Genomic DNA, 27,172 nt, shown 5'->3' with positions numbered 1-27,172 from the left:
CACTGAAGGGCAGAAAACATTTGCAGAGGCAGGCAGGCACACGGCTACTGAGAAGGCACAACTACATTTGGATAGGAAGTGGGGGAATCACTAGAGCTACTGAGCTGCCAACCCTATGCATTTTAAAAAAGAAAAGTCAGAATTATGAAAGTAATCTAATTGCATTCAAAAGCGTTAAGCAAACAAAAAACAAAATCACAGGATATTTAACAAAAATATCACATATTGACAGCACCATAGCAAACAGGTTATGCAGACACTGAGGTTGAGATTAATATCAGTCTCATGCACGCTGACACAAAGCTGAGCCAACCATCTTCCATCTATCATTTTCCTTCCAAGAGCCATGTTTTCCAGCAAATTTATTACACCTTCACCACCAAAAAGAAACAACAGAAAGTTCATGCAGGCTGTTTTTTATTGGGGTCTAGCCCTATTCCCTCTGAAGTCAGGCGCATGCTCAAAGACCAGGATCCAAACTATTTGTATCAATGATACTTGAATGCTTCCTGTATCCATGTTAGTTTGATACCATTAAAGAGTTCCTTTCTGCATGTATTAAAACACACTAAAAGTAAATGAATACTTCATGTGGCCAGTCACAATCATTAGGGAAAACACTAAGTAGGACACAAACATCAAGGCTAAACATCGCAATAGGTTTGAAGTGGGGAGAAACTGGAATTCACTTCCTTGGTTCAAAAAAAAAAAAAAAAAAAACCAAACTAAGCACATCACCTCCTCTGTAAACTAAGACAGAAGAAGCAAGATTCAAACAAATGTGAGATTTCTGGCATATTTGAATTACATTGATCTGAATGCCTTGCTACTGAATAAAACATACCTAAAGTGTGAGGCACTGCAATACTTGCTTTCAGTTTAGAAAAGAAATATAACTTTGTGCAACAGTAGTTACTCAGCCATCATTACAGCCGGTACAAACTTTTTCTGAAATTCAGACAGTAAAAGCAAAAAAATCTAATTCTTCCTCATACTTCCAACAGGAGGGAAGGGAATTTGTGAGCTAATCAACTTACCACTGTTTTTATTAATTCTAAAGGTATAAATTGCAGGGAAGTAAGGTAGCTATGTTCTGGGATTTTTAAAGCAAAAATAAATAGGGGTCTTTGGATGAGTTACCATAAATGTAACCCAAGAATACCTTCCTATCGTCCTATCCCAGAGCTGCACGAACACAGTTCACGTTCCATTTTTGAGATTACTTAGGGCACACTTACACAGTTTACTCCCAGTGGTCCTACTGGAAGGCTCTCCCAGAACCTCAGCACTCTGAGCGATAGGAAAGGGCTTATAATTTCCATTCTCAATGAATAAAATATTCATTTTACACTAACTTGTTTTGCTACAACATTTTTCTTCAGCTTAAATTAAAAGTACAGTTCCCCATATCTTCTTTTGTATGGCAATGTCATCTTAATAAGGTGCTGTCCCTGCTCCCTCTGACTCCGAGTTGTCCATTGCTGGCCTTGCCCTTCAGTTGCCACATAGTCTTGGTCCCACAAGCTCTCACAAGGAGCTGTGCTGCCTGCAGGCAACGGGATGGCACAGGATTTCAACAGAGGCAGAAGGATTTAAAACTGGTAATGCCACCAGGAAAAAGGTGCTTGGAAACACACTAATTTCTCTCTTCTGTGTTCATGAATACACTTGCTGCATCAGGAATAGGAGCCTTTCACCAGAGGCCAAAAAAAACAATGTGTTTTAGTTTCTTGCTGCACAGTTGGATCTCCTTTCCCCTCATCTGCCTAGCAGCTACTTCCCAAACCTGCTCCCCTTGAATTATTTCCTCTCATATCTGGGTGATCAAAACAAATCCCAACATTTAGTCTTACCACTGTTTTGTGCAGCAGTGTAAATACTATTCCAGTTTACGGCACATATAGCTTTTAATATATCCTAGAATCTCATTTACCTTTTACAAGGCTTCACTTCCTACTAGTTTGGATGATACTGCACACAAACAACATACTGATCTCTCTCCTCTGCTAATGTGCCTAACTGATGAGCCCCCATCTTACAACAGAAATTGGTTTTATGTTCCCACAGCATGTCTATATTCTCTGTACTACTACCTTTCATCTTAGTTCTACCAGTCTGCTTCTATGTTGAAGATGTGTTCCACTCTTATGTCATTAGAAAATTTTATTCATACATTCCTACTCTCTACACTTATTAACAATGATATTAAATATTAGTCTCAAGATCAGTTCTTAAGAATCTCCAGTAATCATCCCTCTTCAGTCCCAGATTTTCTCCTACAGCACATCCCACAGACATTTTCTTGCTAGCTGCCTCACTACGAACTTTACAATACCTATACCAAACTTCCTTCTCTCTCTTCTATGTAGCACCATGAAAAATATTTTACTGAAATCTAGATAAATCTACCACACATTCCTATACGAAGATAAGCAATAACCAATTACCAGCTAATCAGTTTAGTTATTCTGGCGTAATCAACCTTTGGTAAAACTGCTTTGCATTTTATGTTACCTTACGTGTTCCTCTGTCTTAAGTCTTTCCTGTAGAATGGACCTTGAAGTGTTTCAGCCCACTGAAACAAAAGATCAGCAGATCTGTAGCTGTCTGATCACTTTTCTTCCTGTTGCTGAACTATTAGCAGCCTGTTCAGTATTCTTCTGTCATATGGAGAATTGAATCCATAGTGGTTCAATCCCTAATTTTAGCTGGCCAGTCAGTGAAGAAACAGTAAGAATTAATTACAGATGACTAACGTATTAGAAACTGAAATATCTGAGGATAGAAAGTGTTGAAAAGGAGGAAAATGAGGCCTGGTATGGACAATTCCGATGGACAACACAGATGTTTATCCAAACCTATGTACTTACCTGAAAAGAGAGATACCCCTCCCACAGCTTAAAGCTATGTGAGATTCATCCAGCACAGTCTTTATTGGATGACTGTGAATTTGCTTCTTGGATTTTGTAACTCTGTAAGCAAAACTTTGGGAATGGCATTTCTACCATTGCCTTAGGGGTCACAATCAAAGCAGTGTTTGAATTGTATCTTTTCTCTGAATCACAGCTTGGCTTCCCAGGATCATTTTTAACATGAAGAAGATAATATAAAGGTAAGTTACTGGGCCATCGTATCTACAGGTCTCCCCCTTAATCTTGTGCTTTGTTGCGTATCCTCTGATCCACTACCGATGCTTTCCCTTTTGTTCCCATTTTGGCTGCCTCTGCAAGTAGTTTAACCTCTTGCAGCATATTTGCCTCATTCTCTCCTCCCCTTCATCTTTCTCTTTCCCCCCTTGACATACACCTTACAGAAAAACTCTCCAATTTTATGGTATCTGATAAGAAATAACAATAAAACTCAAAATGGTACGTCAGTGATCAGATTATCCCATTTAACCACAGAAGGCCTGCATCTGAGTAATCACCGAAGTCCCACCACTCTTACTGGTCCTAGGGGGAGCTCTAGGTCCACCCCCCTTTCACCATCAGGCCAAAAGATTCACTTGCCGCTACCTTATAAATAATGTAATATTTGTCTGGTCATGTCCATTATATCTCAGAACTCTCCCCACCTCCTCTAATATGGGGCGTTTTCTGCTTTCCACTTCTTTCCAACAGGACAAGGGAAACATTGCAAAACTCCATTTTGATCCCTCATGCATTTGCTCTTAGGGTGACTTAGACATTGACAGGAGGCTCCGAAATGGGCCTCTGAAAACCGAAATCCAACTCAGACTTGGAGGAATTTCTTGCAAATCATGCAATTATTTTCACTCTTATCAGTCTGTACAATGTATGACTTTATACTTCAAAGACTGGAGGCCGCAAAATGTTTGCATGCTGGATAGAAAGAAGGCACATGTGATGTGTTGCAAACGTAATTATACTGAGTTCTAATATCACCCACTAGTGCAGAAGTGTACAACAGCTCATATATTCTTTTGGAAAGCTTCTACAATATTCGATTACACTTATTTTTAGCATGCAGCATCCTGAGATATTATACCTTAAATGTTTCTTTGATTAATACGGGGTTCTTGGCCAAACTAGGAGGAAATAAGGAACATTCTGTAAAAGATTACACTGTTTTAAAGCCCGGGCAGCGGAGATTGCTTAGGATGTTTGAGTCACAAAAAGTTATCCAGTAGCAACAAATAGTGGCAGTTTTGCCAGAATTTAAGTGATTTGTTATAAATAATACATGCTTACTATACCGAGCTCTTGCTCATGAACATACTATAAAAATTCAATCAAAAGTCTAATGTTTCACTGTAGTATAATTTATCAGATCAGAAAAGTCTACTATAGAGTGCTTATTCAAAACAACTCGAATACAGACATTTTATTTCCAGTGGCTGGGAAAAAAATCTAATTACTCCTTTTTCCCTCAGCTACTCAAGATCCACATCTGTGCTATGTGTATAGCTGTGCTTTTTACCTCAAATCCCTGATTAACACTGTTATTTTATTCCCTTATTTTTGGTCTGCACTATATTTTCTGATGCATTAGCCCTAAAGATGACATATATTATGTTTATGTAAAAACAAAAAAAGCAGCGAGACAATGTTTCATTCTTTCTCTGAAACAGCCTGACATGGAAATGGCTGGTGTCTTCTTGATCTTTTATATAAAGTGTTGTCATAGTGGGTCAGTCCAAAAATGCATCCAGCTGATATTCTTTGCAATAGGGTCTAACGACAGATGTTTAGAGAAAGAACATTACATACGTAGAATGGTCTTCCCTTATATACGCACTCAGCTTTTGACAAATGCTTGTTCAGGACCTTCCTAAACCATATTTTGTGAGAAAAGTTGTATATGTGGATGAAGGCATTAACATAGCTATTTTTAATCTCCAAATGTCACAGAACTTTAAAAAATAAAAATAAAATAGAATAAAAAAAGCTTCTTCATTTCCACTTAGCTGTAGGATAAGCAGGAGGCAAAACAACTTGCCTAAGGTCACACTGCAAGTCATTATCAGACTCAAACCAAGGGTCCCTCTTTCAACAGATAAGTCATTGAACAGTATTACCCTCGCAGTATAGAGACAAGATGAAGAAAAACAAATTTAAGGAATTTACAATCTAGAGGCAGTAAACATACTGAAAAGAAACATGATAAAAGTAAAATATAAAATGTGTTTGGAGGTATGCTGCTATAATGTGAGATGTGTTATATATTGTTTTTTCTTTTATATTTGCATCTTTAAGCAAAAACTGGAACAAGAATTGCTAGTGAGTTTTGCTGAATATATTCCAGTTAAAACAGTAAAGTCTCTTAGCAAAAACAAGGCAGTTTCACATGGGAGATGGAAACAAGAGGAACACAGAAAAAAAAGAAAACAAGAAGTAGGGCACATAGGAAGTAGGAGGAGATGAAAACTGCTATATAATTTTTTTTAAACAAACAATTCTACAAAATGCACAATTCTACTGAGCTGCATAGCCAGTAATTCATGTCCCCATTTCTTTTTTGTTTGAGCTGAATCCTCAGCTCCTAGAATAAAGCTGTCACTTGAGCCAGCAGGTGCTTTCTTTCCCGCCTCCAACCTACAACAGTTATGACAAGAGATTAAGAAAAACAGCCACCCCAGGCAGCCCAAGCTGGCGTGTAATAAACGGTTTAACCCTGGATAAATCAAATGACAAGTGTGGGTGGCTTTGATTGAAATGACAAGGCAGTTTGTCACCCATTGTTCTGCCAGAGATCGGTAGTACTAACATTTTCTGCTGAGTTGAGGGGAAAGCAGCCTGAAACTTGTGCATTTCAGCAGCCATGCACAAAAGACGTCGAAAACAAAAGGGTCGGCCCCAGTGCTGAAACGCCCTCCTTGCCCTAAACAAGGCACCAGTGGAAGACATTTGGTTTCCAAGCCGCTCTAGCACAAAAACGCCACTGTCTTTGGGAAAGACAGATTTAAAACAAAACAAAATATATTGAGCTCTGTGCCTTTATATTGGCTACCGGCATTTGACAGAGGTGCTTGGCTTCCCTTCATGTGAAACTCCTGATAGTAACCTCCTCGTTAACCACCAGGCCTGTGTTTTGCCCATTGATGAGTGTTCAGTGCCCATAAATGATAACAGGAAATTAAATTAATAACATTTTAATAATTTATTTTTCTTTCATAATTACTAAATTACTAAATAATCTTGAGGGACCCAGGTGATTTGGATGATACTGTTCTAGGTGTTATAGTTATACAGGCTTAAATGTAGCAACTGTCCCCACATATTGCATATACCTCAATCCTGCAAAGACTTTTGTTTCTGCTTAATCTTAAGCAGTGCATTAATTTCTATACTGTACGAGGTTGTACAGGCATGTCAGTCTTGATGGGATTGAAAGCTAAATAAACAAGCAACAAAGGTTGGTAGGGGGAACAGGCACAGAAAAATCTAATGGCTGGTTGAAGGTCACATGGCAGATCAGTGACAGTCATGGACCCAACCACCCTGCAAATGGAAAAGGAAAGCGAAGGCTTCACGTGACACCCAGCAGTGTGAGGGGCACTGTGGTTTTCCCTGTAAAAGAGGAACGAATATCACGATTTCAGACCCCATGACATTATCAAATTTATTCATTGTATGAATTTGAAGATGTGGCCTCACCATGTTTTCATTTTCTACACCCACGCAGAGCCTTCCTGAAAGCCCCTCCGGTTCTTGCCACAAACTTAGCTGTGCAATTCTAATGAAGACAACATTCAAAACATTTTTTGCCTCTGTGTTTGGAGAAAACTTAAGGTGGCTCCTCTGCCTCCTACTCTCCCCCCTTCTTTTCAACACCTTGGAAAACCCCTGCTGTTTTAAATTTACATACCTTTTCCTTTACAGATGCCAACATTTTGAGTTAGTGAAAAGTTCATCATCCTACTTCTTAGTGAAGATTAGTAGCAGGCCTTGCTGAAGGGTTGTTACCTAACACTCACCCCACTACATCTGGGTTAATGCAGACATACTCTCCAGTCTCACAGCAGCCCCCTAAGAACTCAAGACTGCATTATTGCTCTGTGCCTGTATTCTGCTTCAGACAAAAAGAAAATGCTTTTTTTCTGTCAAAATGCTGCCAGAAATAAGAACTAAATCAAGAAGGTGAACTGATGCATTTCCCTTGCCTCTGCTGAAGCCTTTGCTTCAATAAGGCATTTGCAGTATTGCCTTTCCAGGAGAGAAACAGAAACTCAAAGCCAACACAGAGGTCCCTTCTGGCAGCACAACACCAATCTGTCATTTTCCTCCATAAGAACACATTCATGACAAGGTGGTTATTTTCATCTTAACCCCGTTCCAATGTCAGCTGTTGATGTCCAGCTTTTTCAAGGAAAAGCCAACACCAGAACTGATGGTTGGCTTAAGGGAAATACTGCTGCGTTAGTGTTGCAGTTTGCCACACATCTTTAGCATTCCCAATAACACGGATGGTATCACAAAAAGATAGTGTCTTTCTAATATCCAGCATTGAGTCTTGCATGTGATATCAGATAGGCCTTTCTCTTCCCAATGTGCTTTCCATCTTAACCTAAATGCTAACTGATGAACCTCATTCACTCCTTTTTTCCATGTCTCTTTACACTTGTCCTTTTGAACTCTTCCACATACTAACTTAACTGTTTTACTACTTCTCTTTACTCTTATCTTCTGCATGTATCCCAGCTTCACACATCCCCATAAGAGTCAGCCTTCAACCCAGTCCCTGTGACTAACATATGAACACTTACACCAGGTCAGACCAAAAGTCCATCTAGCTGAATAGGCTGTCATTGGCAAAAACCAGTAACAGGTATAAGAACAAGATAATCTGAATTTTTGGATCTTTCTGAACTACTTTAACATCTTAACTGATTTTTTGTTCTTTCATGGTATAATATCTTTTCACTACACAACCTTTCAGTATCCTCAACACCTTGTTATGAAGTATTGAATGGGTTTTAACCAAGTTCTGTATAGCACTGCTAAACTTCTTCCAAGGCTTGCAAAGACAATTTCGAACAACAGTACTAATTTCCTCTCAGACATTGCACTGAACTTGCACTGGTCTGAATTCTACTAGCTCCCCCCCACTGAAACGGCCAGCACTAAAGTTCCAGGGATGATCTTTGCCACATATTCGTACGCACTCTCCATCCTCCTCCGTCTTTCTCTTTCAGTAATTTTCTTCTCTTCAAATTACTATGTCCTTTTCTACCTATTATTATCTTTTCCCTCTCTTCCATCCACCTTCTATCCCTTCTCTTGCTTTCTCTTCTCTTTTTTTAAATCAATTGATGTAAGAAGATGTAGAGATGCTTAACTTACAAGTGAGTGCTTAGCACTTCCAGAGAGACACGGCCCTTCAAGGTTCTGCAAATTGGACTCCTAAAACCTTCAGTCAGTTTTGAAGTTTCACTCTTAATTACAACATTTTTGTTGACAGACCCTGCAGTGAACACACGTCTGAGCCATGATCTTCCCTTTTTCTAGCTGTTATTTCTTGATCCTTCTCATCCTGAGGTACTTCTCATTTCATCCTAGTTGTACATGGGGTATGGGCCTGTGCATGCTGGATGCAGTATTTATTTTCTGACAGTCCATCAGATTTTGCTCTGGCTGATCACTTTTTTTTTTAATCTGGTGATTATAAAGATATGTAGAGTATTTTACAAACCATCTACTACATGCTTCAGCACTGCATTTATCTTCCATTCCTTTTTATTCTTGCTACAACAGGTTGTATTGAGACACTTCTCTTTTCTCAGCATTGGTTTCTATTTATATCACTGTTTTTGTTCACAAACAGCAACAAGAAACAACTTCCCCCTAGTTTGGCTGAAAACTCATGATCAAGGGTGCTGAAATACACTTGTGAATAAATAGGTTCTCACCAGTTCTAGCCTAGTCTTCCATTCTATTAGCCCATTGTGAATTCAGACTTAAAAACATAATATAGGTAAAGGCTAAAGCAATTGGCAATTCTGTATCTGGCTTTGCCAGAGACTTTCTGGAAGGCAGGTAACCATTCTGTGCCTTGATTTACCCCATTACAATAGAAATCACAGGAACATACCACTACGGAAGAGTATTGGCAGGACCTATTAATGCTTATGAAACACTGCAGATTTCTAAGAAATCATTAGATTAATGAAAGTAACGTGATTAGTAGCAAGTGATTCACTGAAATGAATAAACTGAAATGAATCATTGATTCATTGAAAAATAATAACAACAACAACAACAACAACAACAATTTTAAAAAAGGAACCTACATTGGAGGAGGAGAAGAGAAGATATTCATGGCATGATAATTGCTAAACCTTCTAGGAACACAATTTATTCTGCAGTGTAGATGGTGTCAAGCCACATTCCCAAATCATGTTACAGCCCACCGAAAATTAAAGGCTATCACATAATTCAGGGACAGGGTTAAGACACAATTCACAGTCCTGTCTACACCGCAAGACCAAAATCTGTTTAGACGCACTGTAATCGCAACCACCAAAAGGCTGATTTTTCAGCATAGCTTGACTGGTTTTGCAAAGCGGCTTCTTTCTGTGTTCTTTCATAAGAGAATCCATCTACACTGAGACTTTTAGGAGATTTTCCATCCATATTGAAACACTGATATTTGTTGAGAAGCTAATAATGGTCAAAAGACCAGTGTAGCTAACACATACTGATTTCGCACACTGGGTGCAAGTCTCACACAACTAGCTCCTGACACACAGTGCCAGGTAGGAAGGCAACATCTCACACACTAAATAGGGCAGAGAGGCCTCTCCTTCTCCGTGAGCCCATACGATCCACATACTCATTTCTTTATTATTATTTGAAGAATCAAAGCAAGAAGGCTGCTGGAAAGCCCTTTCTTTATATTTAGCAGCAATTAATACAGCTCTTCCCACAAAGTTGAGAGTTTAGAGAGCCTGTATGTGAAAGAAATGTACAAGAAAAAAAACTTGTATCTCACAATTCCAGTAAAAAGATCTGTACTATTCCTTTCTCTGCTCTCAGTTTTAAATCTTCCTGAAGTAACAGTGGTTCTATCTAGTTATTTTTCCTTTATTATTTTCACCATTAAATTGCCACTGAAATACAGCATTAGATTCTAGAGAGTGGGACACATGAAGCCAACCAAAATAACCTACTTTCATGAGAAGAACAGACCCAGAAATATCACAAGAAGGGATAGGTGCAGCTTTAGAGGAAGAAATGAATTGCTTACCTAACCCTACTTTCACATATTCCTCTTATCTAAAATATACTCTTTACTGAATGTACTTCACTAGACTATATGAATATCAACTGACTGAGAAAACCCAGTCAGGCAGGTCAAATCATTATTATATCCTTGGTAACAATTATTTAGTTCTTCCATTCTTACTTCCACCACTTTGAGGTTTGAGGAAAGCTGTTTTAATTCTTTGTATTTCCATTTTCCAATCTGCCCTTCAGGGATAATAAAGCAAATCTAAACATATAGAGACACTGAGAGAATTTTGTTCTTTCTCAAAGCTTTCTTTCAACAGGGAAATTACACATTCCTCTAAAATAATATCAAAGGTGTTATTCTGAGCAGACTTTTGTTGTTCAACAAATTCAATATTTTAAAGTCAGGAAGTTTGCTAGCCCTTAACTTCCAATAATCTAATTCTATAATTGGATAAGCACAAAAAAGACATTTGTTATATTACAAAATTGTACTACATCTGATCTTATTTTTCATTAATTATGTTAATGTTATAGTTCACAGATCAGGACAAATTGGCTGTTATCAAGCAACATATCACATTTTATTAATATTCATGTTACCCAAGAAAAAACTCTTGTGGTCTAGATAAGACCTGTAAATCATTCTAATACATGCAAACATTAAAGTATTTGGGAAAGTAGCTTAATCTTAGAAGTTCTTGTGGAAACTATACTGCACATATGGAATAGATAAGGTAATTGGTCAGTTACTGTGATCTCAGATTTTTAGCTAGAAATAACAGGTGAATAGCTAAGATGAATGAAAGATAAGACCATGAATACGGTTTACAAGACTTTCTCCTAGGAAAGGGTGAATAAGGCACTTGTAAACTAGAAGAGAGAATAAATATTGAAATCGCAATTTCATACTGGGAAGTTAAATCAGGACAGATGAGTCTTTGATACATACATGGATCATGAAAGGAGAGAAATTTGTCTTGCTCATTCAAAAGGTGACTTCAAGCAGAGACTGGTGGATAACTTCAGTAGGTCAGTTGGGAAAGATACCTGGGAATGAGTGACTTGCACCAGACACATGCAAGACATTAAACGTGCATGCTTGGGGGGAGGGGGGAAGGGGGTGTCCGTGTGCACGTGTGTGCAGAAGAACATCTAGGGGTACACATGTAGCATGGTCAGAGACAAAGACAAATATCATGAGATTCAAGAAGGTATTTATGGCTCCACTTCTCTGGATTTTCTGATTCCTGCGGGGGTTTTCAAGGCATTTAATAGAGAGCTTTACAAACATGATAACAAATGTCAGACATGTCTTTTAGATGAGATCAGATTTCTCATCACCTGCTTCTTCTGTGCAAAGAACTCAAGGTGAAGCTGATATCATCTTGTGATTTTCATTAATGGGAAGGTAAATAACTAGAAAGCATATCAGCACCTCTTGCCTCATAAATATGGAAACCAGGTAGGACTCCAGTCGGGGAAAAGAAGTAGGACAGAAACAGAATACGTTCTAGTGGCACTCGCACATGCTCACTGCCTTTAAAATAGTAATTTCAAGCTGAAGAAGTAGTGTTCCATTATTCCTGGCGCCAGCTGGGAAAATATTCTTCTCCCCACCATGCACTGTGTATATGTAACTTAAGAACTTCACTTTCCCAGAAAAACCTGTTCTTTAGCAGATAAAAGACGAAAGGTTGTCAATAGATTTTGCAATTTCAGCATGTATACATGTAACACTATTCAAACACTTACTAAAGAACACCTTTGCTCCTTATGAAATCTTCATTTAAAAAATGGCTTTGATAAAGGAATCAAAATACATTTTCATGCCAACACACCAAATTGTGCATATGAATTTAATAGGTTTGTACAGATCAGTTTGTAATGCATGCTTACAAGCACATGCATGCATTTTTGTATTACTCTCTGTGTATGCACTTGTGTAATGTCAATAGCATTGCGTCTGTATCCAGCTATGAAGTTACATAGCATAAAATATGCCTTTAACGTGCTTGTGTAACAACATTGTATGTTCTTGCATACATCCCAAATACACAGATAAGAACAAAGGACTGAGGAAGACCTCCTTGGCAGTTAAATGGTCTCTTGCTCCTGCAGACAGCCATGTGATAAAATCTATTCCATAAACTCAGCAAGCTCCTCCTGAATAAGAATTCAGTTTTTACCCCTTTTGCCCCAAGAAAAATCTATTCCAAAACATTGCAATTCAGATGGTTTGAATCTTTCTTCTGATCCCCCTCTAAAGTAATTCAGCAACCATTTTATAGCTATTTGTTCTAAAACCCATGCTGTTTTTTATTTCATCCTCTCTCCCCTCAGTTTATTTTCAACACTAACTGTAACCTTTCTCAAACCTTCTGTACATATGCGCATGTGAGTATTCTTACATACAGATATCTAAGAAGCTATGTTTTGATAAGTCATATGTAAATTCCATTCAAATTGCCTTTTGCCTCTAGGGCTCTATTTCAAAATATTTCACGCTTTTCCCATGCTCCTTCAGCTCAAGGCACCAAGATTGAAAGGTTCAGTAGAATGACAGCTTTGGAAGAAAATCCCAAGCAGGTTTCAGGCAAGCTCACACCCCTTTGGCTCTCACATACAACATAGATAATAGACAAGTGCCATGCACTGAGCATTTTCCAAGCCACATTACAGATATTACCCTGTATAAGCCAAAACACCCTGAACAAAAGCTTTGCTGAAGTATAGCTTCCCTTAGGCAAGTTCATTTCTCAGAAGCCCAAGACCCAGGAGTTCAAGACTGAGGTGCTCTATTCTGTGCCTGAGGCAAAAGAGGCTACATACATTGAGCAAATAAACTGCAGTCAATCCCCAGAGGAAGTCCTTGCTTTGATGCCTGGTTAATAGTTAATGCATAGGGCAAGTCCTCACTAGCCAGAAGCTATCTATGAGAAAAGAAGCATGTAGTTATAGGAAGACAGACAGCTGAGAGCTGAACTTCAGCACCTACTGAAATAGGAAGAACTATTTCCATTAAGATAATATATGCTTTAATTAGTTTAAATGAGAAATGTAGCCATTCTAATCACCATGTCCCAGCATAGGTGTTCTCACGGGAGCAAAAGGTGGCTAGAATAATTGTTCAAATACATTTGCAATCCCAATACTGCTGCTTCTAGAACAACAGCACTCAGTCGCCAGTCAGGTTAAACACCATCACATTAAGAGCTGCACCAGCAATGACAGCATGCATGTGTTGCATTCCTTGGTAGGCAGCATACAGCGCAATAAATAATCTCTGTAGCATACTATCTAAAGATCTCAAAATGCTTTGTAAGTGTGAAATAACACACAATCTGCACAGAACATTATTTTTCCTTTCTCTCCACTTTAGGAAGACTAACGGCACATCTACAGCTGAGATTTTTATTTTTTCACGTCTTCCATCAGTTCAGTTGAACCTGGAATGGCAAGGGTTTTTTTAAAAGAGAGGGAGGGAAAGAGGCTGGCCATTTTCCCAGAGGAAGCAAGGCTATCTTATAAGCAATAAGGGTCTCTGTGAATGTGGCAGGAAATTAGACACAGCTACTATTTTAATTTCCTATATGTTCAAAATATTACACCAGTGGATCTAAAAAATACTTTATATATCTCAATTTCCAAAACATCATTGTGAAATAGGCAAATAAACCTCTTTGTTGATTAATCAAAAACTAATATGGTGTATATTCTTCAGGTTCATGTGTGTTAACAGCTTAAGTATTATTTGTGTATCAACAGCTTGATAGGCAATTTACAGCTAAAAAAAACCTAACGCAGTGGCCCATATTGGCTAAGTTTGGACTCTATCTTACTGGAATGACTACACACATTCCAGTGGCTTTCTAAAGGTTACACAATAAATCTACCACACTTGAAAGTATAAAACCTGTAGTCCCATTTTTCTATTTTCTTGCTTTAGCTAAAAAGTAGCTTTGTTTCACTAGAGGCAGAAACAATTTGTAAAGCAGTGAGGGTGATAAGAAACATGTGATTTATCTACAAGTATCTCAGACAAGACCCTGAACTTCAAACTTCTCAAATTAAAAAGTTTACATTCAATTCATATGAATTTTTCTTGGTACCTTAATAGCAACCTTCTAATCAGATAAAATTAAAAAGCACCGCAAAATACTTTAACAATATTCAGAACTACAGCAAAACAAGCTAATTAAGAGTTAAACAGAAAAATATTAAAAAAAAAACTCAAAGCAAAACATTGCATTAGGAATAAGACATAATCTAAATGAGGACTTAAGTAAAATCACTTTGCAAAATCATCTGTACATGCAAACTGACAACTAAGAGCTAAATAATACAGCTACTTAGCGGTCTTTTTCTTGGGTATAAGATACATTCTAATTACAGAAGAGGCTGCACAATACTTTGTTTTTATTATAGCATGACCTTAAAGCTTTAAAAGACATGAAGACCCCACTGAGTCCAAAGACACAGAATGAGAAACCTCCTTTCCAAAAAGCTTTTGTACACACTGCAGTCACTATGGAGGCTGCAGAGGCTCACAAAAACATAGCTAAAATGGTTTTAAACTAGCTGATAACAGGGTATTTCCTTCAGCATAGATCTCAGTGTGGGCTGCAAAAATCTGACTGAGCAGTTGGGTAAATGCCCAGGCAGTTAGCCTGAAGTAAACCCTGTGCTGACACCACTAGAGAGCTGCCTTAAATCAGCTAGATAATTTAAAGCTAGTTTAGGTACGTTTACACAAGCAGCATTTACTAAAACACAGACATGCCCTAGTTAGACAAGGGAAGTTTGACGTAAATTAAATATTATCCCCATTTTTACAGGTACAGCATATAGACAACATACTTAGAGATGAGGCAACTTGCCCAAATCTTTTTAAACCCCTGACCTCCCTTCTGTCTTCAGATAATCTTTCTCTTCAAGAAAGGCCAGTGTACATGCTTGGCTTTCTCAGATTGCCTATTTGATCATATTCCATCTTGCTGCCTCCCTTGGGTCCCTACATACCCCTAAGATTTGGTAGCCTAGAACCTTCTCCTAAATCTTACACTCCTGGATAATTAAATGTGGTTTCAGAAGTGGCAGGATAATCAATATTTAAGCATATGTTATCAATACTCGCTTTTATGTTATTTTCAGGTATCTGTGCACAAGAGAAAGGCAGCACCTCTATGCCCCATTTTGCAGGCAGTCTCACACGCAGGAGCTTGCTTAGGGATTCTGGTCATGCTGAAATACAGCCACTTCTGGAGAAGAGCAACAATTTTTGCAAGGGTGGGTGGGGAAATTCTTAGCTACACACTCCACTGTGTAGCACTGACCCTTATTGTACGGCTCTGCAGAATAGGCAAGAAAGTCGTAAATCTTCTCCAGAACAAAACTGTATGTACTCCATTACTCGACTGCAAAGGATTAAACTGACTCTACAAGATATCTCTAAACTAACATGGAGATTTTTGTTTTATTACATTGGTTTAACTAAATAATACTAGTTCATCAAAAACACGTTCCAGTACAAGTTCCAATGACACATTAATTACAGAACATTTCTTGACTTGCATCAGAATTTTTGATCAAAACCAGGAATAGTCTTTCCTGCATAGCTTAGCAGGTGGGAGTCCCTCTCAAGCTCCTGGTCTGAATCAGGCAGAGTAAGGACTTGAATCTGGGTTTCCCTCTTCCCAAACACAGAATACTAATTACTCACAGACTCTGTTTAGTGTTTCACAAAAGTATGTCAGAAGGATTTGGTTTACGCCAGTACAAAACAAAAAGAAAGAAACAAAATTTTGAAAAGTTTTACAGGATGAGACTATTGCTTCTCTTTCAGCTCTATTTTAAACCCGATATCCAGACTACTAAAGCCATCATATCTAACAAATAGACATTTGGATCAAGATGTAAAAAGATGAGCAAGAACAAAAGGGGCAAACCTGTTAGCTACTTCTTTGCAGCTAAGTAAGATAAAATCAGATGAAAACATCTTGGAAAAGATGTTACAGTAAGATAGGGCTGAAGGTTCATATCTGTAATTTCTTTAAGAGAGTTATTAAAAAAAAAAAATTGTGTCAAGCCTGAAAATCTGCTCCTGTTTCTCAGCCAGAAGAGACATACCTAACAACAGCAACAAATGCATTATAGCACTGCTGGGTTTTGAGGCAAGTGGTAAAATAACAGCTGAGTTATTAGAAGAAAAGAGATTAATTTAGCTGCATGAACAGACAGGAGAGGGAAAATTCCAGTTCTGTCTAGTTCACATTAATACTGGAGGCATCTGAAATGTAAGAAAGAGTTCAAAACAAGGTAAATTAAAGCTGTGCTCCTCCTAGAGAGAAGTAATTTCATGAGCACCCCCATTTTTCATTTAAAAAAAAAATGTTTTTAATCCTTGAGTCATGGAGAAATGCTCAAAGATGTGATCATAGCACACCCTCAGAAAAAAAGTCAAGTATTGAACACAGTATGTGTAACTTCTAATATCTCATTATATTTTAGGCAAAACTCTTCAGAAAAACAAAACTCTTGAACATCTGTAGTTATTTTCAACCTTTCGGGGACAGGCAATATTTTTTTAGACCACACTTAACACAGCATTGCTAATTGACTGGGACGTAGTTGCCTTAAACAAATTACTCGTTTGAGTTCTCTCACAACCTCTATATAAAGAAGATGGAGAAAGTTGTGCTGTTCTTAATAAAACTATATATTAATTGCAAGGGAAAAAGAAAACCACATGCTCAGTAAGCAAACTGTATTGAGCTTGATGCAGAAAGTGGAGTCCGCCTGTCAAAATTAGGGATGAAGAGAAAATGACTGCATGCAGTGGTTTGAACTAATGCTCTCAAGAGAGTGCATTTTTTGGCTCCCTGGCAGTCCACGGCTGCCCATCTGTTCCTGTGCCAGCACAGCCCAGGTTATTGCACTGTGCAGCGGGTCTAGCGTTCACTGCAGAATTCTGCTCCTGTACAGTATGGCGTGCATGTGTAGGCACAACTCCCATCAGCTTCCTACTGAAATGGAAGTGTAAGTGAGACCGAGTCCTACTGAAAGCATAATTTAATATAATTTTCCTGAGATTTAGGGATATCTTCATTTTAGATGCTTATTCTGAGGAGCTAAATTCCAGAAGACTATTACAGTATATATTAGATGATCATTTTTAAAATAACAGCAAGTGCAATGATATTTGACTTTTGGCTAGAAATCAAGATTGATTAACCTACTTGTCTTCTCTGGTCCATTGGTTGTGGTCACTCTCATAATATACATATGCTCCATTTTACATTTAAAAAATCAATAGTTTCAAGAAGTTAAAAATTAGGCATCTCAGGCGTTACTGTCAGTTTTAAGAAAAGGAAGTCAAAATACTGTTGTTGAAAATGGTGGGTTTCTCATTTACTTTCACCATTTTTCTTTAAGCTCACCAAATGCAAAGATTTAATTATTGTACTTCTTTTCATCAGGGTAACCCCCAGCAAAATTTATGCCGATAAGCTTACATTTCCAGAGAGAAGTCAAAAGAATCAGAAGCCTATTACTAATGAAGAGCATGTAATATATAACCAAGGAGAAAAAAAATTGCAGGTAATGAACAAGCATAAAGTCAAATTTATTGCTAGCGTAATCCTCCAAAATTCAGTTAATAACCATATCGATTATTTTGGTTGCATCGAATTTGTAACTCTCCAAATCCAAACAGACAATTAAGCATAGAAGCAATATTGATGTCAAGAATTTTTGCATTTCCTGAAAAGTATGATAACAAAATATTACAAAAGAAGTAAAAATCAAAGATGAATACTTACATTACTTTATAGTTTAGAGCACCACTCCCATACAGCTCTTAAAAAATCTAAAAAAAGTACAAATTTCCTAAACAAGTTCTAGTTTATAATGACTAAGGCTTGAAGAATGAGTTCACCTGCGCGCACTAACTCAGTCATGTACATACCTTTAGTTGATGAACCATAAAATAACATAAATTAGCAACTGAACACTGAAAATTAGTAGGCAGTTGTTAGGAAGAAATCTATAGAATTGAAATAACATTCTTTAAAAATCACCAAAAGAAACTAATCTGTTACAAGACATTTTATAAACAGAGAAACTATACTCAGAGTGAATAATTCACAGAATTGTTTGCTTGCTTCTCAGGAAGCAAACTGTTTCTAGGTTAGGTAGACTTTTCTTTTTAAATAAGATACCAATTATATTTCTCTCTCTCTCTGTATTCTCTCTTCCTTCCTTCGGAATATGTTTATGAAACTTACAAGACTTTATTCTCCTTTTCAGTCCTCATAAATGCACTCTCACGTTTGTACAAAGTGCTGCTGAAATCACCCTACATACATAAAAGCCAAAAGCAACGGTGCTGTGCCAAATTCACATCATGAAGAGAGAAACGAAGACAGAGATTACCCCAGATAATTCTGGTAAGACTTTTCCATTGCAATTGATTTTACACGACGGGCACAGACAGTACTAGGATGGGCAACAGTGTAAATCCCAACAGACAGTGACTAGAGACAAGAATGACTTTTCCTACTGAAGTTTTGATGTTGGCTTTTCTCATTAACACTTGCCAATATACTAATGAAAACTGGTCTAGTACTTAGTGATTATATGGCTCTAGATGCATGCCGTGATACACAAGCCAAAATTTTTCTTCTCAAAGGTTTAAAGTTCTGACATATTGGTTGTGAGCTGTAAGATCCTAGCCCAGGAATCCAGCTTCTTTATTCCTTTAAAAGTCATCATTCAAACCATTCAGTTATTTCTGAATAACAAAACAAACAACATTTGATGACTAAGAGTTTGCAGTATCTAATGCTATGATGTTGATCCCTTTCACCAAAACGATGTTTTGCCAAAAATATTTAAAAAGTGGTATTGATACACTGTGCAAAAAAACCTCTTGCTTCAAATTGATCTGATGAAATAACAAATTATATGTTGTCGTTTTGCCAAAAATATTTAAAAAGTGGTATTGATACACTGTGCAAAAAAACCTCTTGCTTCAAATTGATCTGATGAAATAACAAATTATATGTTAATTTTTATTTTGAGTTTCTGTATTAAATAATACAAAATAAATTTTTTCTAAGCAAAGTGTCTAATCACAAACAAATCACTTTGGGCCCTGGTCCCACACAGATACCTGCACAAAGAATCTCCATGCACTTGCAGGATCTAGGCAAGTGCAAGGGTTTGCTCTCATCCATCTAACTGCAACCAGACATTTTTCTATTTCTCCCCCTTTGGAGCTTCAGTTTGCTTTGTGAAAAGATACGGAACATGAGGAATGTGACTGAACTGACAATACACACATATACATTAAATATTTGGGAAGCATTTATGATACAGCTATTTGACGCTTTTTATTTAAGATTTGCTTGTCATGTGGATAACAGTAATATTCTAAGTGAAATGAATACAAAACAGCCATGCTCCTAGCTGGAACAAATTCATTATAAAATCTGAATAAACAACCAGAAAAAATGTGTTTTGTCATCACAGAGTTCTTTCCTTTATTCAGTAGTCACTGTCCTATTAAAACTATCAAAAGTCACTTATTAAAAAGTCACTTATTAAAAAGTCACTTATTAAAACAGAAAAAAAAATCACCCAAATCAGTATTATTTCATCACATTTCCTGGACATTGCAGCTTATACTGTTAGAACAGTGTTTGTGTCCCTTAGTTTCTGACTTTATTATTAATAATAAAATTTGTCCATTTGTTTTTGTGATTCAAATTTTGAAGCACTTAGGAAAGCTTCTCATTCTGTGTTCTCTGGTTCTAAATATTTGATATACTTTTTGACCGGGAAACTATTTTCAGTGCTTGCCAACCACAAACATTGCAACATCCTGAAGCGGGTTGGTCCATCACCCTGCAAATCTAGCAATTGACTTAAAAAAAAAAAAAAAGAAAAAAGAAAAAGAAAAAAAAAGCATTTACGGATGACATGTTATGCAGCTGAATTTTGTTCTATTTGCTTCTGAAGCCATGCAGGTTTGCATTTTGAAGGTTTCCTTTACAAACCAGAAAACTTGACTGGAAAAGCTTATCTGTGATGGCAGTTAAGGTTTTCACTAAGATAACAGCTTCAAGTTTAAGTAAATTGAATACTGTGAGATTTTTTGTAAAGCCACATGTGTCAATAACACTGCCACCACCTGAACTATTCAGAGTGTCCTGCTATGGTTTGTGTTACTGTTTGTTGATAATTCTTCAACCTTTCTCCCTACTCAGCTTCCATACAATTCTAATTTGGTATATATTTTACTTTCATATTATCTGAGCTTTCAAAGAGTGCAATGTTATCTTTATAGCTTCTCCTTTTCTTAAAAATACAATAAACTAAAAAAATTCTTATTTTCAGAAAGAATCAGAATATAGATGAAGATTTCCCTATGATTATATATTCCATGTACAAATGGCCCCATAATATGAACATTTCATCTGACTCAGAAACCTGTTTGCCAGAAGCACAGTGTTTGATATATTGTCACATAAAGAAAGTATGTGGAGATGAAAAACTCCCAGTCTTTTCAGTTCTTCTTCATTTTGTATATTTTTGTCTATCCTAGTTGATCATCCAGTTTCCAATTTCTAAGACTAAATCAACTATATAACAAAGTGCCGTGAACAAAATACATAAAAGGCTTCCAAAGGTTGGTATAATACTCCTAGAAAACTTGTAGGGATTCAAATATTTCCAGTATATATGGTTCAGAAATTAATATGACTTCTACCACTTAAACAAAACTTGCGTAGACATCGGTGCTTGTGAGCTTAGATGTTTAGCAGCTAGATATTTTTGACTTCTATTTTTAATAGCTAAATTGTCAAAGGAGTGAAAGAACTACACATCTGTAAATCTACCTTTTGCAAAGACGGACATATCAATTGTATATGGCTAGACATTTCCACCATCTCCCAAGATTTGTGCATTTGAGTGAACAGACTGAAGAACTGCAAACTAAGCTTCTCATCTGCATGCACATTTATCTAGGTTATATATGAAATTGTTAATCAGTTGCATATGACAACGTGGACTTACACATCTCCTTTGCTTTCCAGAGAAATCTGATTGGAACAGTAATATTTTAAAATACAAATACTATGTATTTTTTAAAGGTGCAGAACTGAATTTAATTAACAGAACAGTATTCAGAACTGGTCTCCAAATACTGCATTATTGCAGTAGTGCAAATCAGAAAAGTCCGTAAAATTTCAAACTCTCAAAGGCTCTGGAACAGCATAAACTGTTTTGTTAATGATAAAGAGAAATATCAAGTGAAACTTTAATGTAGCTGTTGACTGAAGTCATATCAGTAGACCAATGAAAATCAACAACTTACATAAAAGTATACATGCACATATACACAGATGCATACACACCTTTAGCATGATAAACATTTTAGAAATAATACTAAATAGTTGTATCTTCTGTTCATGCCACCCTAAAAATACATAGTTTATTTTCTTGCCGCAGTAGCTGATGCATTTTACATTTCTACATGCAATACAGATATTCAAATATATGATGAGTTGGAGGAGGGGGTTATTTGATGTTTGTCTGCAATGGAGCAAGCAACTCTTTCTTTTTTCAAAGGGCGTTTGGTTACAGTTTGAAGGCAGTTAGGGAAACAAGGATTTTATATATATACACACTGTTTGTTTTACTGGTTTACCCATGGCTCTAATCACAATTCAAGTTTGTGTGAATAACAGAAAATGGCTGTCAAAAGCGTTCCTTACATGAATGTCTATTCATAAATCAAGTTCTGGTCCCCTTTAAGCTGCTAATGAACCTCCTATTTTTTTTATCCATTTTGGCTTTTTGTGCACATAGCCTTACTTAAGAAGGATAAAATTATAGAAGAGAAATAAATTTTCAGACAGTTGTCTCCATTTTGTATATAGATCCCATCTAGCGTACATGAAAAAAAAAAAACAGAAGGAATGCGATCATTAATCTGTTACTTCACTCATTAGGAATTTGGCTTGGAACGTTTCAGATAGAAAGCACTTACTCTATAATAAGCATTAGAGGAATGAAGGTAGCACTGCAAGAGTTCAACAAATGGCCCTTTACAAAGAAAGACTACAGTTGTCTACATTTTGTTCAATTTGCAAATGTGCCAGTTCATAGTTTTTTCATGAATTATTAATGAATCATTGTGAACAGAAAGGACAAAAAGGAAAGACAACATGAAGTCTTTAGCTTTTTTTCCCTAGGCGTAACACAAATTCAGCTAGAACAGCTTAGAGACTGGGCATATGGAAGTGGAGAGGGTATCCAAAATAGTTTATATTTACTTGTTTGAGTTTCCTGGATAGTCTTGTAAACAACTTTTAGTTTACGAATCCTTTAGTTTGCAGATCTGCTAAGTAAGTGATCTGAGGAAAGGAAGGAACGAATAAATGAAACCTAAACCCCACAATCTGTCCATTTTGTTTTCCTGACCAAGAACTGATTTAAAAAAGGCTCCCTGTGTGCCATGGTGCCCAATGGATAGAAGAGACAGTTATGGAGAGCAGCAAAATATTGTTAAAATGAGCTGCACAAGTAGTATCCATCTGACAAGGAGAGGCATCCTCTACTTTACGCAGTTAGCAAAAATAGTACACTGCCCAATTCTGCTTAACAGATGATTCTGAAAAAAGTGATTCTGTAAAGTGCAAAACAGGGAAGGGTTGTCCTTTTTAGAACTGTTGCACATATATGTGTGTGTGCATATATACAACAGTGTGTGTGTGCGTTTCTGCATGTATATATATAAATCAAAATGTCACCTCAACAGCCTTAAAAGAAAATTAGGAGCAATTCTACAATATTGCTCACAGCACTGCTTTGTTGCTATTGAAGCCTGTCATGCTTTAGACTAAAAGCTCTGTAAAATACAGAGAGATATTTTGCCATTTTGTTTAGGATTCTTTGGGTAGCAGTCTTAAAATTCTTCTTATGTATCAAAGAACAACATGATTAACAAAGTAAGCTGCTCAGAAATTTGGAATATTTTTTTAATGCACTTTTTATTTGAATGGATATAGGATGACCTCAGACAAACTTCCAAATCAACTCTTTTGTACTTCTGAAGGTAGAAAAACAGAAAACTAAATATGAATATGATACAAAATTCTCTCTGTAGCTGATCAAAGGCCAAGTTTGAACAGTCTGAAATTTGTGGTCTGCTGTCAATAATTCAAAATCTTCAGAATCTATTGCCCACCTCTAGAATTACTTATTTAAAAACAAAATGTTTCTCACGCTTGTCATATTTCCTTCAGTACTGAAAATATCAAAAAGAAAGTCTTTATGAGTTCATCAGTCCCAATCCTGGTAGCATCTTTACGCTAACTAGTTAGCAAAAAAGCACAAAATTGCATTATAGTGATGTAGAAGGAATTCACTGTAAGATGGTATGCAGCTTACTGACTTTCTGTCCACTCTTAGTTTGTTTTTTGAAAAAAATAGTTTAATTCACTCTAAAAGGGCTTGAAAGCACCCCAGCCAGCAGCAGATCTTTGCTTCTGTTCATAGCTTTGAGCTGAAAAACTCATCTGTTTGGTCTCAGCTTTGAACTAAGATCATGGTGATCTTCCTTTTTTTTCTATTTTTTTTTTAACTGTGTCAGTACCTTGCATCAATAATGTAGCAATGATTCTACAAATATTGTGCTAGCTTTCTTTTATTTTACCTATACTCTTAAGCTAAATTCTACTACTCCTTGAAGAATTACAGGTACCCTGTCAAACATGCTTTCCCTTCAAATCCTTAGGCAGCCATCTCCAAAACAATGGCAACTGTGGCCTGTTCAAAATTTGATCCTATGTATTCTATGTGAATGTGAATACCCCTAAGAACTGTTCATCAGAGGCCCTTATAGTTCTTGGCTTTAGCCATTTGCAAACTGTATTACATCATTTTACATATTTTTCAATAAAAATTTCCTGCTTAAAATGTACAAATGAACTATGCAAAATACTGATGTCTTGGGACAGAATAAAAGGAGAAAATGAGAAAAGATTTCTTCAGATACATGTTGACCTTAAGTAATTTCTGTATAGGCCTATGAAATAAAATCACCTTTTCTTGAGAAATCTTAAGGGTCTGTAAATTTCAGAGCTTTTTTCATAGGCCTGGGGAAAGGGTATTCTAGTGTTTATTCATGTCTCATATTTTCATCTCTGCATACAGTGTCCACAATGCACTTAGGTATCAGAAAGGGGCACAGGCTTGATAAATGTAACACAAATAGAAGAACGCATACTTACCACAGAGAATGCAAGTCTAGTTAAAATCCTCTTGAAACAATCTCCACAAATTACTAGAACTGGTTCCACAGTGTGAGTGGCTATGAATTCTTTCTCTAATCTCCGGAAAACTTGAATAAAAAGTTTGTCACAGTCTCCAAAGATTTTCAGTATAAGGATGGTGTATTTGTTAAGAATATTCACTACACACATTATGGGTGAAACTCTTCCGGTGGATTTTATTTTTTTTAAATACATGCTCAAAGGCAGCCTACTAGTCTTTCATAGCTGCGGACTTCTACAAACTCAGGCCTATCTCTAGGCCTTCTCTGGAAGTAAATTCAATTTTTTTATTCCTGTGAACTACTAAGAAGAACGTTCCTCTCTCCCAAAATGCGACTTTTGAAGATTTGTGCATACTCAAGCTGCTTCACTTTCTGCCCAAGAGGAGCCAATGTATACACCATGAAAAATAAATATATAAAGGCAACATTTTTTCATTTTAAACTGTGTCTAGTAGAGACAAGCATGAAGGTAATGACACAAGCGGAAGGATTTTAGTCTTTTTATCATTGCATACTCTCCCCTATTTCTAACCTACTGGGTATGCCATTTATTGCAAACCAACATACTGCTGAGAAATAACTCATCTCTAATTTTATCTAACTAAATTAAAAGCCTCTCTTATGTACATTACTGAAACTGACTACATTTTCAATATTGTATCAAATTTCTCCTTTTAAATCCCAAGGAAAGCTGTTCGGGTGAAGGCTGAGAATCACGTTTAGCTACAAATTGTTATTCAGCTACCCCATTTGCTCTGACACAACAAAAGCAGGCCTCACACAGTATCTACTGCTGCTGCCCTCATTTCCTCCTCCATACTCTCCAAAAGGTATCTTTACAGCAAGGGAGTTCATATTTGATGAGTCCTGCAGCCCCGGTCCTGAACTAGTACATAACCAGCCATAATTAGGGGGACAGATATGGTCAAGCTTTGCACACAGATATCCTCCTGCTACCAAAAGGGTGGGGAATCCAACAGAAACATCATGCTCTTTCCTCACCTCAAAAGAGTTTTAAAATAGCTCCTTGTAATATAAAAGCCTGCCTTACCTGTAATTGGGAGCTGTGCCTGCAGGATAGCAAAGATAACAATCCTCTTCCACTTCATCTCGCTTCCCTGGGCAGTGTTGGGGAATTGGAGGCCACGGTTTAGTGGAGTGGGGCAAGAAGGAGAAAAGGCACCTCCACGAGCTTTGTTCTTCTGCCTGCCTCCCCAGGAAGCATCAGTTCTATAAGGTCTTTCAGAGTCCACCTGCCGGCAGCATAGCCGAAACACATGCGCCTTCCTCTGCCTCACAACCAGGCGGCTTCAGAGGTTTGGGGTTTCCTTTTGTATTTTTCTTTCTTTTCTCAAGATTTTTTTTCCTTTTTTAGTTTGTCTGATGGTTTCTAAGACATTCTAATTCTGTAGCTGCTGATCTCTAAAAGGGGCCTAGAAAGTATATCCGGTATGAAATTCATCCATGGTTCAAAAGGATACTGTGTAACTATGTTCAGTATGCAGTATATGGCAAATAGAAGTTTAAATTGTAAGCAAGCTCAAGTCACTCCTGAACAAGTAGCTAGCTGAACTGGTAAAGGCATGAAGTTAACTTCTAAATCTCTGACTGAACTACAGAAATAGCATTAGTGACTGAAAGCTGCTGCACTCTCAGGGCTATCTGGTAGCCTGCCTCCTAAAGAGCTGGACTCGCTCTCTGTCTTTGCAGACCGTGTCCACACAACATAAACCACCAGCACAGCTGGCACTACCTGTCTCATTGTACTTGTATGTAACTAGGAAACAGGGATGCCCTTTGATGTGAACATACCACATCTTGTATTTTGAAAAACGCTTTGCATGTGGAGAACTCTGAAGCCATTTTGTCCTCGGAGTCACTGCAGCCTGTGCACGGAGGAGAGCCTGTGCAATCTCTGTGGGAGAGCACAGTGCGCACCTCCTCCTCCTCCCCAAGGGTGAAACAGAAAGCTTGGCAGCCTCTAGCTATGTATGCCACACCTACAGACTCGGTGGGCCTTGAGCTTCAACCTGCTTACTGCTTGTAGCTGTCTTTTAGCCACAGACATCGAGGTAAATCAGCACAGCCCAGAATAAGGAAGTGTGGTTTCAGTGTGGTTATTTTCTGGGAATCACTAGGACTTTTCAGCCTTGCGTTCTAAGCTTCGTAGTTAATACTGTACTCTAAGCAGTTCCAAACAGGGCAGGTCCACCCAGCAGCTGCACTCGTGAAGTCTAGTTTCCTGCAGGCCTGTGTTTTTCATCCAGCACGGTTTTGGCGGTCCCTTCTGCGTTCCTCTAAGCCAAGGTGCATAAGAATACCCCTATGGCCATCCTGCACCCTCAGCTCTCCTGTGCTGACCTCTGCCAGGCCAGGGGGCTGGGGAAGGAGCAGTGGGGAACAAGGCTGACTTGAAGCACATCTGTGCATGCTGATTGACTAACCAAGCAGCCCAGGGCCAGCTGCTCATTGCTGGGCCAGCAAAAGCAAAAATGCCCTGTTTTCTCTGCTGCTGATTCACTGGGAGCACTAACAGGCTCTCTGTAGCTAGCTACATGAAATCACAAGTAGGAACTGAATTTTCTTGAGACTCATGTGTTTAATTGGATTAAAGTTGACCCTCGGTTCAAAAGTTATT

The 27,172-nt window shown here is 37.5% G+C and overlaps 1 protein-coding gene across 1 annotated transcript in view; it reads right to left on the bottom strand.

Annotated features, from left to right (window-relative positions):
* CD247 (CD247 molecule) overlaps nucleotides 1-26,814 on the bottom strand; it is a 61,708-nt gene extending 34,894 nt beyond the window's left edge. The window contains exon 1 of the mRNA XM_026093281.2: nucleotides 25,586-26,814. Within this exon, the coding sequence (XP_025949066.1) occupies nucleotides 25,586-25,643 (58 nt within the window). The 5' untranslated portion in view covers nucleotides 25,644-26,814. The remainder of the gene's footprint in view (nucleotides 1-25,585) is intronic.
* Between the last annotated feature and the right edge of the window lie 358 nt (nucleotides 26,815-27,172).

Source organism: Dromaius novaehollandiae, chromosome 1 (genome assembly GCF_036370855.1).
Source record: "Dromaius novaehollandiae isolate bDroNov1 chromosome 1, bDroNov1.hap1, whole genome shotgun sequence".
Lineage (NCBI taxonomy): Eukaryota > Metazoa > Chordata > Aves > Casuariiformes > Dromaiidae > Dromaius > Dromaius novaehollandiae.
The sequence above is the reverse complement of the archived record's forward strand: the minus strand, read 5'-3'. Positions and strand labels throughout refer to the sequence as shown.